We start from the raw sequence: 16,882 nt of genomic DNA on the forward strand, positions 1-16,882 counted from the left end.
CAAGTGTGTGTGTGTGTGTGTGTGTGTGTGTGTGTGTGTGTGTGTGTGTGTGTGTGAGCACGCGCGCGCGTGCGTGCGTGCTTCCTTTCCTTTGTACATTGAATAATGTCTTGCTTTTTGAATCAACATCGTTGATCTCCCACCCTTATTGTCATGCAGGCACCGTGGCACAATCGGTTGAGCGTTGGACTTCCGATCCAACGTTCACCCGTGGTAAAGGTTCGAGGCCCTGTTGTTGCGAAAGGCACCTTTACTTCGATTTTAACTCACTCCACTCAGGTGTGAGTGGGTACCTCACTTTGGCTGCGGAAGGTTAAAGCGGCAGAAAGGAGAGGACTGGGCCCTGTCTTTCTACACCGAGCTCTTGACACAATGGATCTGAATTCACTGCCCCGATAGCCGTAAAATGCAGAGGGTTCTTTAACCTCACTCAGTACGGCCAGTCCTCTCTTCTCCTCTACACAGACCCATCGGATGTCCAGTGGGTGTCTGAATGACCCAACCTTTAGCTTCCGTCGTCAGAACTGTGGTATTCTTTGTCAACATTCACCTCTTCAGTATAAGAGCCTTCCCCTGGCAATATTTTGATGATGGTAATTGGGGTGAACCGCTGTTAACGTCGTCTCTTTCGCCGTTCGTATGGAGAGAGTTAACCTCACTCTACATAGGTGTGAATTGGGAACCTGACTTCGACTGGGGTAAGATTGTCAATGAAGCGAGGCTAAAGGAGAGGATTGGGTCCCGTGTTCTCGATGCCGAGTTGTAGACACAGTGGATTTGAATTCACTGCCCATGATGGCCATAAAAGGCCATGAGAGATCTGTAATCAACTTAAAGGGGAAAAAAAATCTCATTCTATTTATTCCTTTTACTCCAAGGGTCCGATGCGGGACGTCCGTCCTGTTCAAGGCACCGCCATGCCTGGCCTTCGTCACGCTGTGCGCCGCGGGAACGGCGCTGCTGGTGTGGACCCAGGTGCACGTGCTTCTCCCCCGCCTCCGCCACGCGGCCGCTTCCGCACCCCCACGCCCCGGGGGCAGCGCTGCGGGTACCCCCTGCCTCCTGTCCAGACTCTATGACGTCGACTGCTCCCAGCTCATCGCGGGCAACACGTCTTACCTGACCGAGATGGCCGGGAGAGAGTGGAGGGTGTGTGTGTGGGATGGATGGTGGAGTGGATAGTTGGGGTGGGGGTAGAGGGTGTGTGTGTGGTATGGATAGTAGGGTGGATAGGGGTGGGGGTAGAGGGTGTGTGCGTGGGATGGAGGGTAGGATGGATAGGGGTGGGCGTAAAGGGTGTGTGCGTGGGATGGATAGTAGGGTGGATAGGGGTGGGGGTAGAGGGTGTGTGCGTGGGATGGAGGGTAGGGTGGATAGGGGTGGGCGTAAAGGGTGTGTGTGTGGGATGGATGGTAGGGTGGATAGGGGTGGGGGTAGAGGGTGTGTGCGTGGGATGGAGGGTAGTGTGGATAGTAGGGGTGGGAGTAGAGGGTGTGTGCGTGGGATGGATAGTAGGGTGGATAGGGGTGGGGGTAGAGGGTGTGTGCGTGGGATGGAGGGTAGGGTGGATAGGGGTGGGCGTAAAGGGTGTGTGCGTGGGATGGATGGTAGGGTGGATAGGGGTGGGGGTAGAGGGTGTGTGCGTGGGATGGAGGGTAGTGTGGATAGTAGGGGTGGGAGTAGAGGGTGTGTGCGTGGGATGGATGGTAGGGTGGATAGTAGGGGTGGGGGTAGTGTGTGCATGGGATGGAGGGTAGTGTGGATAGTAGGGGTGGGAGTAGAGGGTGTGTGCGTGGGATGGATGGTAGGGTGGATAGTAGGGGTGGGGGTAGTGTGTGCATGGGATGGAGGGTAGGGTGGATAGTAGGGGGTAGAGGGTGTGTGTATGGGATGGATGGTAGGGTGGATAGGGGTGGGGGTAGTGTGTGCATGGGATGGAGGGTAGTGTGGATAGTAGGGGTGGGAGTAGAGGGTGTGTGCGTGGGATGGATGGTAGGGTGGATAGTAGGGGTGGGGGTAGTGTGTGCATGGGATGGAGGGTAGGGTGGATAGTAGGGGGTAGAGGGTGTGTGTATGGGATGGATGGTAGGGTGGATAGGGGTGGGGGTAGTGTGTGCATGGGATGGAGGGTAGTGTGGATAGTAGGGGTGGGAGTAGAGGGTGTGTGCGTGGGATGGATGGTAGGGTGGATAGTAGGGTTGGGGGTAGTGTGTGCATGGGATGGAGGGTAGGGTGGATAGTAGGGGGTACAGGGTGTGTATGGGATGGATGGTAGGGTGGATAGGGGTGGGGGTAGTGTGTGCATGGGATGGAGGGTAGGGTGGATAGTAGGGGGTAGAGGGTGTGTGTATGGGATGGATGGTAGGGTGGATAGGGGTGGGGAAGAGGGTGTGTGTATGGGATGGAGTGGGGTGGGTTTTGTGTATGTGTGAATTTGGGGTGTAGAAGTGTGTCGGTTGTGTTTTTGTGTGTGTGAGGTGGTGGTGGTGGTAGTGGTGTGTGTATGTGTGTGTGTGTGTGTGTGTGTGTGTGTGCGCGCGCGCGCGATTGGCCATAAGCGTTTCTTGTTGGTAAAACTGAAATTTAATATTACAATGAACCGATATGATGATGACGACGTTGTGTGTGTGTGTGTGTGCGCGCGCGCGTGTGCGCGCGCGTGTGTGTGTGTGTGTGTACGTGTGTGTGTGTGCGCGCGCGTGCATGTGAACATATGTGCGTCTGTGTTTGGACGTGAATGCGTGTGTATGTCGCTCTGTGTGTGTGCGTGTGCGTGCGTGTGTGTGTGGCTTTGTGTGTGTTTTTGTGTGTGTGTTTGCGTGCGTGCATGCGCGATCGTGTGTATGTGTGTGTGTGTGTTCGCAGAACTCGCGTCAGTGCCGACAGGAACCCCTGCACTATCTGGCCCAGGACTGCGGGGCCCTCACAGACCTGCACGGCTACCACCGCTGGCCAGTCACCGCCCAGGAAGAGGGTTTCCCCCTGGCGTTCGGCCTCAAGATCCACCACGCCCCGGACATGTTCGCGCGCCTGCTGAGGGTGCTGTGGCGGCCCCACAACTTCTACTGCATCCACGTGGACAGCAAGACTTCGCCACAGGTGTACGAGCTCGTCAAGAACGTCACGGACTGTTTCCACAACGTGGTGATGGCGCAGACCCGGATAGACGTAGTATACCTGTCCATTGCCTCGCTGCTCAGCGACATGGAGTGCATGAGGATGGCTTCAGGTCAGTTTCTTCAGTTTCTCGAGGAGGCGTCACTGCGTTCGGACGAATCCATTTGTGCTACACCACATATGCTAGACCAGCATCATAACCCACCGTGTTTAGTCAGGCCTTGAGTGCATGTTTATACGTGTTTATGTCTATGTACCTATCAGAGTGTACTTCTACATAATTTGCCAGAGGACAGTACTTATGTTGCCGTGGGGTTGTTTTTTTTCTCAGTGCGTGTGCAAAGTGCGTGAAGTGCTTGCTGGGACAGGACCTCAGCCGAATGACTAGACGTACTAGTCAAACTTTGAAGAAGGGGCAAGCCCGGGTTTCGAACCTAGTCCCTCACAGACACCGTATTGGCAGGCAGATAGGCGTCCTGACCATTCTCCACCTTTTTCCTGAACAGGTCCACCATCCCCTGGAAGTACTACCTGAACCTGTCGGGGCAGGAGTTCCCGCTGAAGACCAACCTGGAGCTGGTTCAGATCCTGTCCTTACTGGGTGGGAAGAACGACGTGGAATCCTACCTGCCCACCAGGTACGTGGACTCCTGGTTCGCCTTCAAGTACGCCATAGTCAACGGGAGTTTAAAGCCCACCAAGAGAAGAAAGACCCCTTCATGTACCCTGTACAGATCCGGAAAGGCAGCGCTTACGGAACCTTCAGCCGTGCGTTCCTGGACTTTGCCCTCACCAGTCAGCTGGCGCGGGAGTTCGTGCACTGGCTGGCGGACACCATGGCGCCTGACGAGCTATTCTGGGCCACCCTGAACCACATGGCGGGGGTTCCGGGTGCCGTGATGTACCCGGTGTCTCACCGCTACAGGACGGTACTGTCCCGGGCCGTGGTGTGGCAGTGGGACCACCACAAGTGCCGGCAGTACGTGAGGGGCGTGTGTATCTTCACCTCTCAGGACCTCGCTTGGCTGGTGGGCCGGCCCGAGCTGATCGCCAACAAGTTCAACGAGAGCACGGACCCCGTGGTGCTGGACTGCCTGGAGATCGCTCTGGAGAGCAGGGCTGTGGACGCCTTCCGCGAGGTGACCTGCCACGACGTCTGTGCGAGGTCACCGCCCCCCTCCCCGTCTGCGGCATCTTGACTGGGCCTTCTATCAAACTTTACCTCACTTGAAGCACAGCTGACGACTGCCTGCCTGCTCTTGTTGTAGCTGGTAGTGGTGCTGCCCACAAACAGTATTTAGGTTCTTAGATGGTTATTTATTTCATGAACTTAAAAATAACACAGGAAAAAATAACAGCAAAAGGCGTGTGTGTGTGTGTGTGTGTGTGTGCGCGCGCGCGCACGCGCGTGTGTGTCAGTGTGTGAAGAACAATTTAAAGACAAAAACTCGGTCATGCTAATTATGTGGAAGATCACCCAGTTACTCATGAACACAAAAAGTGGTAGTATTTAAGTCTATATGCTTACTCAGTTACGAGTAGATTTTTTGAGGATGTAAACACTGCCACAGATGCCAATGCTATGGATGTTCACTCAATTAAGGACAGTCTTTATGGACACAGAACTGCCTTCCAAGTCTGGTAAGGTCGCTAAGTTAAGCCTGTTTTTGTTGTTGTTGTTTGTTTCTTTGTTTTGGTTTGATTTGTTTTGTTTTGGTTTGGTTTGTTTGTTTATTTTGTTTTGTTTTTGTTTTTTAAGTACATGAACGCTGCCACATTATGACTGAAGAAAGTCACTCGGTTTTATACAAATAAATTGTTCCGAATTATTTCATTTTGTGTAAGTGTGTGTACACATATGCACACGCGCGTGTGTGAGGCTAACTCAATCAGTACTGACACAGCCATTACCCATGCTTTCAACTGGGTCATTGTGGTGTTGAGAGCTAAAAGTTTTATGAAAACAGGAGTTATAGTAAAATTCAGATTTGAAAACTATTGTTATAACTTTGACACATAGCCAGTCTAACTCATGCCCGTCCCCCCCTCCTCACCCCCCCTCTCCCACATACCATGAGAGAGAAAGAGATGGGGCTAGACAGACACCAGAGGGGGAGAGAGACACAGAGAGAGACAGAGAGAGAGAGAGAGAGAGAGAGAGAGACCTGTGGAAAGATACCGAAACACCCACAAATGGAAAACACACACACACACTTACACAGAGAGTTTTCCTTCAACATAAATGATTTTATCTATCAGCGCTCATCCATGTGTATGCTGCCTGCATAAGCAACATAATGACGATTACAGCAGCAACAACAAAGAAAAAAATAAAGAAAAGAAAAAAAACCCGAATGATGATAATAACAACAAAAACAAGAATCAAACTTGGATTTATTATTATCATTATTGCTTAAAGTCAGCTGACCGTACTGGGACATACCAGGACTGCCCAGTTACATGATGTTCTTTTTTTTCATATTAGTTTAATGGGTTTTTTTTGTTCAAGTAACAACAACAACAATAAAAAATAAAAATAATAATATATCATATATAATGGTGCAAACTCCATATATAATCAGCTCTAAGTGTCTCATGAAACAATACATATGCAATGGTGCATAAAAAAACAAGCCACTGTACATGAAAAAACCCCCACGTATATGTATATCTATACACTCTAAGACAAGATTACAAACTGTAGATATGAACAATCACACATTAACACAAACACACACAATGCACAAAATATGCCTATCACACAAAGCACACACACCCACACACACCTATGCAAGCACAGAGAGAGAGAGAGTAAACGCCCACCCACAGGCGCACACACAACATGATTTCAGCAGAGGATGTATAAAAAAAAAACAAAAAAAAAACAAGAGGCAAGGCCTTCAAGACTCACTTGTGATACACTTTTTAAAAAATCTAATCATTAAAATGTGTTCTGCATTTGTTATAAAAAAGCTTCGAGTTAAAAAAAAAAGAAAAAAGTCCTAACCAGATTAAAGCAAATTATGTCCCCTAGCATTAATTACAGAGTAATTTCCCTTCTTTACTATCTGCACCAAAACGTTTGCAAAATAAACTTCCATGCTTAGCAAAAGAAATTCCTGTTTGAACAAAAAATGATAATAATGACTCCTCTTGTTGTTGTGTCGAATATCAGATCAAAGTGCCAAGTTTAGAGAATACAAAAAATATAAATATAACATTAAATGCAGTTTGCATATAATTCGGCTTCATTTTTTAAATTTTTTTGTGCCCATCCCAGAGGTGCAATATTGTTTTAAACAAGATGACTGGAAAGAACTGAATTTTTCCTATTTTTATGCCTAATTTGGTGTCAACTGACAAAGTATTTGCAGAGAAAATGTCAATGTTAAAGTTTACCATGGACACACACACACACACAGACACACAGACAACCGAACACTGGGTCTAAACATAGACTCACTTTGTTTCCACAAGTCAGTCAAAAACAAAAAAAAACCCAACATTTTTTAAAAGGGGGTGGCGGGGAGGATGCAGACTGCAGACTAACAACTATGCTTAGTCTCATCCAAAGTCAAGTTTGGGCACAGGTGTGTTTTCAAGTTTGTTTTGAAAGATCAGAGGACATTGGAAAGCGATGTTTTCTGTATTTGTTATTATAAAGTTTTGTGTTAAAAAAAAGAAAACAAAAAAGAATAGCCCTGAAGGCAGATTTGAACCCCGCATGTTCGGGTGAGAAGAAACTGTCTTACTCAATACACTATCATGGCTACTTAACTGACGTTCAAAAATTTAACATTTAATCATGCTTTTTTAAGGGCGATAAATCGATTGCGGTATTTGCAGTGAAAACGCTGATTAAATCATATTATTCTGGTGTATCTTGGGCATTCAAAAAATCTTTAAGGGCAATTAAGAGAGAGGGGGGGGGGGGGGGGGGGATTGCAAGTTTTGATCACAGTAGTCAAATCGGTAGTGGCATTTCGAATGAAGAAGAGAAACAGCAGAATGATTCAAATACAGGCGAAAATCAAAAACTTAAATGGAAACCAAATTTACATTTATTAAGTATCTGAATGATAGGTTTGATAATTTTAGTTAATATCGTTTTCTGTTATGAAACAATTTTCTTTCCGACAATAAGACAGACAGGAACTTAACTAGCAGATGAATTTTTCAATTGATCTTATTCAACTCTGTGATCACACAGCATACCTACTCTGATTTCTTACTTCTGTTTTATTTTACACACACACACCGGCACATTAAGGCAAGACAAGACAAGAAAAGTTTATTTCATGTACCCTCTGGGGTCATAGAAACATTACATATACACCGACATCTTTAATACACACCATATAAACAAGAAAGTGATCTAAAAAAATTATGATTAAAAAAACAACAACAAAAGAATTAAAAAAAACAAAACAAAAAAAAAAAACAAAAAAAACATAGGTCCACATAAACAATCAAGCAAATGCACATTAACAATCATTTTCTATCACAATAGAAAAAAAAAGGATTCCTTATCAATGTACAAAGTTTCATTGGAAAGAGATGCGAATAGTAGAGACAAACGCTTTTAAGTTTTAACAATATTCTTTTCTTTCTATCAGAAAATAGTGAGCAACATGCACTCCACATGCTCAATGGACTTAATGGACCTTCTTACGCATTCCTTCAGATTTTAGAAACTGTACACATTGAATACTTAGTGGAATCTTTTAGTGCAATCTTAACAATTTGTATCAATCTATGACACCATAGGTTAAAAAAAAAAGAAAAAAAGAAGAAGCATTCAACAAACAACAAAACTGCCAAACCTTTCCAGTGATTGAGCCGTAATTATGTCATAATTAAAATGCTGCCTGATCGTTCTGGTGATTAAATCATAACACCATAATCAAACATGCTGACAGATCTTTCAAATCATTAAGCCACAACAGAAAATGCTGTCTGATACGTAGTAATAACGTCTAACACCATAATTAAAAATGTTGCCATATCTTCTAAATCATTCCGCCATATAACGCCGTAACAGACAATACTGCCTGATATGTACTCATAATGTCATGACGCCACAATTAAAAATATTGCCAGATCTTTCAAGTTATCACGCCAAATTAGAAAATGCTGCCTGATACGTAGTGTTTGACTTGATGACGCCATAATCAAAAATGTTGACAGATGTTTCAAGTGGTTTCACCATAAAGCCATAACAAAAAAAAAATTTAAATGCTGCCAAACCATTCTAGTGATCTCCCTTTACAGAAGCTTCATGTGCCTGAATTGACTGTGTGAACAAAATGAGTCTGTATTATCACCCTGAATTATATACCCTGTGTGACCACCATAACTGTTCTAAAAATAGCCAAAATTTCTGCTCAGTAAATATCTTTTGTTTTGGACCCTTTGTGCAATCTACAAAGAGATGCTACTCAATACTGGTTGACCAAATCATTATGAAGAGAAACATGCATTATATTATATATATATATATATATATATAAGAAAAATGAATAAAAAGCTAGGACGGGGAGACGGATTTCACTAAAAAAAGAAAAAAAAGAGTGGGGAGGGTGGGGCTGAGGGGGGTGTTATGTGGAGGGGTGAGGGGGAAGGGGGGGTGGTTGGGGGGAGGGGGGACTAGAGCACAATCTCAATGCTGGCACAACATCAAATTGTTACTGATCAAGAAAAAGAATGGAAGTTATAATATATTGTGACCAACAATTCTGTTCCTTTATAAATGGCAAAAAATATCTGCTCTGTGATAACTATAAAAAAAAGAGTAATGTTCTGCACCCTTTGTTCGTATGCAAAGAGATGTTTCCCACCACTGGTTGACAAAATCATAAAGTAGATTATGAAATCAAATTAAATAGAATAAAATTAGATAAAATGAAATAACATAAATAGAATATAATAAAAAGCCGAGACGGGGTAGGTGCGGAGTCTCTGTGTGTGTGTGTGTGTGTGTGTGTGTGTGTGTAGGTGGGGGTGGGCGTGGGGGATTCACTGTTAAGGAAAAAAAAAAAAAGACTAAGACAAGGCAGATGGGTTTTGATCCAAACTTACAAAATATATGACGATCTTGATGACACTGATCTGCACGATTTGGTTTCCCTTAACTGCACAAGTTGATGTTACTCGAAACCGAGTGGGTAAGATATTTATTTATCAAACATTCCAAAACAAACAATTTTTTTCCTATAGAGTTGCTAATGCATGGAATTCATTACATCACCAGATCAAATCTGCTTCAAATAAAAAAAAACAAACAATGGATGTCAAGAACCTTCTTGACAGCTTACCCAAATTCATAGAATTCTATCAATTATGGCTGATCTATAGAATCTTGCAGGCATGCAAAACCTGACCGATGCAAAGCATGTCAATGAGTCGATGTTTAATAGGCTGCAAGGCCCAGGTAATCATGAGGCTAGTCCTTACTGCTGCTGCTGCTACTAAGGAATAATAAGGTGATAATCTCAACGATGGCACAAAAGCAAAGTCAACCCAACGATGGCACAAAAGGAAAGTCAACCTAACAATGGCACAAAAGGAAAGTCAACCTAACAATGGCACACAAGCAAAGTCAACCCAACGATGGCACAAAAGGAAAGTCAACCTAACAATGGCACACAAGCAAAGTCAACCCAACGATGGCACAAAAGCAAAGTCAACCCAACGATGGCACACAAGCAAAATATCAATATGTTGTTGACCGTTAAAACCATTGATACACACACATACATATATACATATCATATATATACCCTACCCAGCGAAACAGCATACTGATCACTAATAACGATTAAGAACTAGAATGTAGCAATAATTTTACACAGTCAAAACCTTATAATAATAAAAACCCAAAAAAACAAATATACAATTCCAGTTCAACCCATGCATCACTTAGCATTTTGGTTGATATCTTAGCATTTAAGATGACAAAATACACTTGACGAAAACAGTTGCAGTTTCATTCAATTGTACGCAGATACATGGAGACACAAACCGTCCTTATACCAGCAAGAAATTTAAACCCTCCCCCGTTTTAAAGTCTAGTATGACTGTTGGTGAACAATCACTTCAACTGCAAAGATTTCAATACAACAACAACAACAACAGCCAAAACAACAACAACAACAACAAAAAAACCCGCCGGAACACATAAATATTTTTTTTTCAAATAGACAATTTATATATATATATAAAAAAAGAGTAAGCTACATAGCATAACAACAACAGAATATTGTGCAAGCACTCTTTCTTTCTTTCTTTGTGAATGATTTCGTTGATTACGAATGATATGCACCAACGATGCGTACATTAGAGAAACCCAGATTTATAAACTATTTGAAAAAAAAATGTAAGCTACATTACAACAATAGAACATTGTGCAAGCACTGTTCGTTTCTTTATGAATAATGGCGTTGATTGTGAATATGCACCAGAAATACATATTTTAGAGAGACTGAGATTTTTTTTTTCCGAAGGTGAAAGTATATGAAGTGAACTGGTTTCACAGGTCACAGACTTCAACATCACGATGTTGGCAAAGGAAACGACATAAACGGCTACAACAAAATAGTTTAAAAATTATCGCACATTAAAGCTGCAATTAATTAATTCAAAGCTGGAAACAAGCTGACTCATACGGGGAAATACAGTAATCTAATAGTTCAAAGCGCATTTAAGTGTGAACGAGTGTGTGTGTGTGTGCGTGCGCGCGTACACACGCGCGCATATTTGCACTGTATGCATGTATACATGAAAGTATGTATGTGTAAATTGTATGTTTGTAGGTATGTATTTTATGCACATATATGATTATGCATACGTGTATGTGTGTTTGTTACGTAAGTGTTCATGTATGTTTATTACCGTGCTTTGTAAAAAGAAATAATAAAAAAGAGACAATCAATCAATCATCAATCAATCAGTGATTGCTGAAATGTGCTGATGAATTAGGCTCTGTACTGAAAACAGCATCCTTCTGTTCGCTGTATATTGTCACAAAATCGTTGTCTGATGTATTGTTCAATGTCGAGGCACCACTGATATACCATCTTAAAAAATGCTACAGCGCGGGGTGTCTGTTTGTTGTTTGTTGTTATTTTTGTTGTTTTGGGAATGTGTTTTCTTTGGTCTATTAATATTCCTGCTTTTTTTTTGCTTTTTTTTTCGGGGGTGGAGGGGTGGGGGTGGGGGGGTGGGTGAGGGTTGTCAGTTTGGGGCTGATCCAATCCAGTCCTGCGGTTGACAGTAGATTTCTGCAGTTTTCTTTTCTGCAGCTGGTAACTCCTTGTCTCACAGACTTTTCTGCACATCAGTTACAGCTGTATTTTGTTCATTATTTTTGTGGAGACTGGGGCCGGGCTGGTGAAGCCTGATCTTCACATAACTCAAAGCAATGGTCGGGCCTTGAGAGCCAACCCCTGGGTTTGTATAAAACATAAAATGAAATAAACTACTTTAACTAAACAAACACGTAAGCAAATACATCTAAATATAATAAAAATCAAAGGTACGTAGCAGGCAAATAGGAGAGCAAATAGAAAATCAACACAAATTTAAGAAGCGGTTAAATATTTAAATCAACACAAATTTAAGAAGCGGTTAAATATTCTTACAAAATCACACAAAAACATTGTCCATGGATAGAAAACACACAGACAAAAGAATCATGCGCCGATGATTCTCTCTCTGTATCTCTGTCTGTATCTCTCTCTGTATCTCTGTGTCCCTCTATCTCATCTGAGATTGAGACGATGTCAACAGCGCCACAGTGTCAAAAACAAAACAAAACAAAAAAAACCCCAACAACTCCACTGGAATGTAGGTATAAAAAAGTTCAAAGCTTTCGACAATGAGTAAAGACAATGTCTATTATACTACACGTGTAGAGCTCTAAATAAATACTTTAAAAAAAGAAGAAAATTTGTGTACCATGGACTTACATGCAGGTGAGCACAAACACACACACACACACACACAGATTTCTTTTTGGTTGTTGTTCGTTTGTTCGTTTGTTTTGTACGTTGTTTGTCCATCCAGTGCTTAGCGCGGTGGGAACTTTTCGGCCTTACAGATACAGCCTTGCTCCTCGTATCCTTTCACCAGTCTCCGCCACACCTCGTCACATGTCAGAAGGTCCTTGTTTCCTGGGGACACAAAACGTAATCACTGTTGGCATCCACGTTTCCCCTCCTCGCCCAAGACCTACCCAAATAATTACAGGGCCTACTGCATTGCACTGCACCCCTCTTTTTCATGAATTTAAATTAAAGAAAAGATCTGTCTCTTGGGCAATTTGACAGTCCGGCCTGTTGCGAAAGTCTCACACGAATAAACCATTCACCCAACCTTCAGGAGTATACACACAGTGGAGCGGTGTCCAAGTGGTAACACACCCCATCAGAAAGCGAGTATGCACGGGTCCGAGTTCCATATGCGGACCTCTCTTTTCTTTTTTTTTTTCTTTTTTTACTCCACCCCTGCCATCCACTGGACCTTGAGTGGTGGACTGGGTGCCAGTGATTCCGATGAGACCATAAACTTAGGTCCTATGTGCAGCACTTAAAACATGAAAAAGAACCCACGGCAACAAAAGGGTTGTCCCTGGCCAAACTCTGCAAGGGAAAAAAAAAAAGAAAACACAAAAAAACGACACGAAAAATCCGCTTTGAAAGGAAAACAGATACACGTGCTGACCAAAAAAAAACAAACAAACAAACAAACAAACAAACAAAAAAAAGAAACACGGGTGGTGCTTAGCTGTGGCTCTCCTCAGGGAAAACATCCCAAATGTTACACAGAACCAAAACTTTTGACAAAAGGTATTAAAACACAACACAATACAAAGCAATACAAAGCAATGTGATAAAGTGAAATACAACACAACACATTGCAATGCAATATAATGCAACACACAACACATCACACCACAGCACAAAACAACGTAACACTATACCACATACTACATCACAACACAATGCAATGAAACACAACACAATAAAATCCAATACAACACAGTCAAATACAATACAACTTGACACAACACAACGAACTACAATGCAACGCAGCACAAAACAACACAACACAACATAACAGAACACACCAGACCACAACACAACTGAACCCAACACTGCACAACACATTGCGCCACAACACACAACATAATGCACCACAACACGACCCAACACAGCAGAATTCAAATCACAACAACACAACCCATCACAGCACAATACAACCCAACACAACAACACAACCCAATGCACATCAACACAACCCAACACAGCACAACCCAACATAGCACAACACAATGCACTATACCACAACCCAACACAGCACAACACAATGCACTATACCACAACCCAACATAGCACAACACAATGCACTATAACACAACCCAACATAGCACAACACAATGCACTACAACACAACCCAACATAGCACAACACAATGCACCACAACACAACCCAACATAGCACAACACAATGCACTATAACACAACCCAACATAGCACAACACCATGCACTATACCACAACCCAACATAGCACAACACAATGCACTATAACACAACCCAACATAGCACAACACCATGCACCACAACCCAACCCAACATAGCACAACACAATGCACTATAACACAACCCAACAAAGCACAACCCAATGCACCAGACAGCTCACCAACGATAAAGAGTCCCCGGCGAGCTCTTGTGAGTGCCACGTTGATCTGGTTGCGGTCAGTGATGAAGCCCAGGTTCTGGCGACACCAGCCGTAGGTGGGCTTGGCTTCTATCTTGTGGGGCGGCAGCGACCTCACCGTGCTCAATATCACGTAGTTCCATTCGTCCCCTGCACAACCACCACCATGATTAACAGAACTGTTGTCACATCTGTCAGTATGATCAATATGTGGAGGGTTGGCTTAGAGGTTACACGTCCGACTAGGAAGCCAGGAAATTTTAGCACACTGGTTCGAATCACACCGGCAGTCGCCAGTATTTTCTCCCCCTCCACTAGACCTTGAGTGGTGGTCTGGACGCTAGTCATTCAGATGAGACAATAAACCGAGGTCCTGTGTGCAGCATGCATTTAGTGCACGTAAAAGAACCCACGGCAACAAAAGGGTTGTCCCTGGCAAAATTCTGTAGAAAAATCCTCTTCGATAAGAAAAACAAGAAAGGCAAGGCCTTCAAGACTCACTTGTGATACACACTTAAAAGAGTAACAATAATAAGAATATCTTATAAAAAAGAAAATAAAAAAAACCCAAAAAAACAGTATGTTGAAATGTGTTCTCTATTCGTTATTATAATCATATACACTGGGCAGCTTCGTGTTTAAAAAAAAAAAATCAAAAAAAAAAATCTTCAAAGCAGATTCGAACCATGGATGTTCAAGTCGAGAACGAGTTGTTTTATCCACTGTGCTAACGCGGGTTGTTTATGACATTCAAATATTATCATTTGAGCATGTTTGTTTAGCGGAATAAATCAACAACAGTGATCAGAGTGATAGCGCCGTTTAAATCATGTTATTATTGTTATGATTCGGGTAAAGGAGACGTTCCCATCACCTCAAATACACTACAATATATATTCCATTTTTACAGATCTGCAGAGATCCGTATTTGACAAACCTGTTTTTTCGCTCACTGAGAAACTACGACACCGTCCATTCAATTTCTCTTTTCTGTTCATCCCAGTTAATTCAGTATTCACTTTAAATCATTCTTAAGCAGTAAACACGTTGATGATTATCTAAGAAATTTTTTTAATTTGGCGGTAAAGGAGACGTTGTCATCATGTTAGGCTTTGCAACATATTTTGTCAAGATCTGCACAGACAAGTCCAGAAAAAGCTTGCCGAAACTCTGTGAAACGGTCTAAAATGTTCTTTTATGTTCATTCTAGTTAATTCAGTGTCCACGTTAGAATATTCCATATGCAGCAATCATGTCAATAGTGTAGTTAGTGTCACTGTATGTGTTTTGTCCAGAATTTGTATTTGTTTTCTTTTGATCGCAAACAAGAGAAACGTGGTCATGGCGTTTCCAAACGAGACAACTGGGTAGCTGCAAAGGGGTAACAGTGTTTTCAGATTCCGGAATCAGCATTAACGAAATAAACCATTAATTAATCTGAAATACGGCTAAAATCGGGAGACGTACAACCTATTATTGGTATGACTGAAGATTTTTTTTCCTACTATGTTTAAGCCAAATTTGGTATTGACAGACAAAGTATTTCTAGAGAAAATGGCAATTTTAAAGTTTACCACGGACACACACAGACAACTGAACACTGGGTTATAACATAGACTCACTTTGTTTACACAAGTGAGTCAATAAAACTGCAGGCAGAAAATTCAAAAACAACAACAAAAATGGTGGTGCTGTCGATATAGCGTCGAGATCTCCCTGGGGAGAGCAGCCCAAATTTCACACTGAGAAATCTGTTGTGACAAAAAGGGTAATACAAATACAAGTGTCATAAACGTCCACCACCATGATCAAAACAACTGTCGTCACGTCCGTCACCATGACGATGATCAATGCAACTGTCATCATGTCCGTCAGAATGAACAATACCATGATCGTCGCGTCTGTCGGTATGACAATGATCATCACAATTTTGTCATTACTTTCATCGGGAAAGTATCTCATAAAGGAGACAGCGAGTTGTGAAGTATGCTTAACCCCTTGACCACTGATCCTTGGTGAAGCGATCACCGTGGAATAAATTTTAAGTGCAGATACTACCTTTTATGTTCTCTTTAGAGCTGATTCTGCTGAACAAAAAACAATGCAGTCCCAAGAGGAAGAAGTCCAAATTCAGAATGGTCACTGACATCTTGATCTGTAAGCTTAGTCTGTCGCAGATGACAGCCATTCACTGAAGAGCATACTCGTCAGCAGCAGTCAAGTGGTAAAGCGTAGGCCAGTTCACGGTTTCATCTTTTATTACGGGTCTGACTTTGTCATAGTTTGCGTGGTAGAACCGGTTCATCCCATGGATTTGAAAGTCATACAATTTTAACCTTTGATTAGTTTTGCAGCGCCACAATGACCCTTCACAGAGTTCAGGAAGAAGAAGAGGAACAAGATCAAGAAGATGAAGATGAAATAATGTGGAACGCCTTACCTTGGCTGGACACCACGGTACTAATCAGCTGCGTTTCATGAAGCAGCCTTTTGTCATCACCTCTCTCAAAGACCTTGTAACGGCTGCCCATGCACGCTTGTTTCAGTTTCTCCTCCAGCAGATGGCGCTGTGCCTTGTACTGTGTCAGAACTTTGACTGTCTGCAGATCAACCCCGTGTGCAGTCTTCAGGTAAGCCAGGATTTCGATCTGAGGAGAGGTGAAAAACATTTTCTTATACAATCTGGCATGTAACTTGTGTTTTGCCCATCTCAAAACAAATATTTGTAATAGATATTTTTTTATGACACAAGAGAAAAATACATGAACATATGCAAATACAGCATATTACAATAATGATTGTATGCATTGTCTTGTACAATGATTCGACAGAAGAATGGTCATGGACAAACACTGCTGTTGAGCTCAGAAAGGGAAGAAAGGCAAGAACGACAGCAACAGCCCCCACCCCACCCAACCCGCTTCCTCCAAACTCCACATCTTCAAAGATTAAACAATTATTGAGCAGCTTCTTTTCTTCAAATCTTATCTCTGTCAGGTCATAATTATGTCATTTTCACGGTTGACTTTATTTCATTTTTATCTGACAC

At 42.7% G+C, this 16,882-nt stretch overlaps 2 protein-coding genes across 3 annotated transcripts in view; one reads left to right on the forward strand and one right to left on the reverse strand.

Annotated features, from left to right (window-relative positions):
* Positions 1–4,316, forward strand: part of LOC143280395 (N-acetyllactosaminide beta-1,6-N-acetylglucosaminyl-transferase-like) — a 10,684-nt gene extending 6,368 nt beyond the window's left edge. The window contains exons 3-6 of the mRNA XM_076585029.1: positions 879–1,149; positions 2,866–3,209; positions 3,624–3,792; positions 3,852–4,316. Of these exons, the coding sequence (XP_076441144.1) occupies positions 879–1,149; positions 2,866–3,209; positions 3,624–3,792; positions 3,852–4,316 (1,249 nt within the window). The remainder of the gene's footprint in view (positions 1–878; positions 1,150–2,865; positions 3,210–3,623; positions 3,793–3,851) is intronic.
* A 1,048-nt stretch (positions 4,317–5,364) lies between these two features.
* LOC143280164 (3'-5' exoribonuclease HELZ2-like) overlaps positions 5,365–16,882 on the reverse strand; it is a 31,361-nt gene continuing 19,843 nt past the window's right edge. The window contains exons 12-15 of one of the 2 annotated variants that reach the window (XR_013055000.1): positions 16,274–16,481; positions 13,816–13,983; positions 9,749–12,287; positions 5,365–9,692 (exon numbers count right to left, since the gene is read on the reverse strand). Coding sequence is in view for 1 of the 2 variants with exons in the window: in XM_076584748.1 (XP_076440863.1) it covers positions 12,184–12,287; positions 13,816–13,983; positions 16,274–16,481 (480 nt within the window). In the remaining variant the exon portion in view is untranslated. Of the gene's footprint in view, positions 12,288–13,815; positions 13,984–16,273; positions 16,482–16,882 lie in introns of both variants that reach the window. The other variant, XM_076584748.1, reaches the window with a different exon arrangement.

Source organism: Babylonia areolata, chromosome 3 (assembly GCF_041734735.1).
Source record: "Babylonia areolata isolate BAREFJ2019XMU chromosome 3, ASM4173473v1, whole genome shotgun sequence".
In the NCBI taxonomy this organism is placed as follows: Eukaryota; Metazoa; Mollusca; class Gastropoda; order Neogastropoda; family Buccinidae; genus Babylonia; species Babylonia areolata.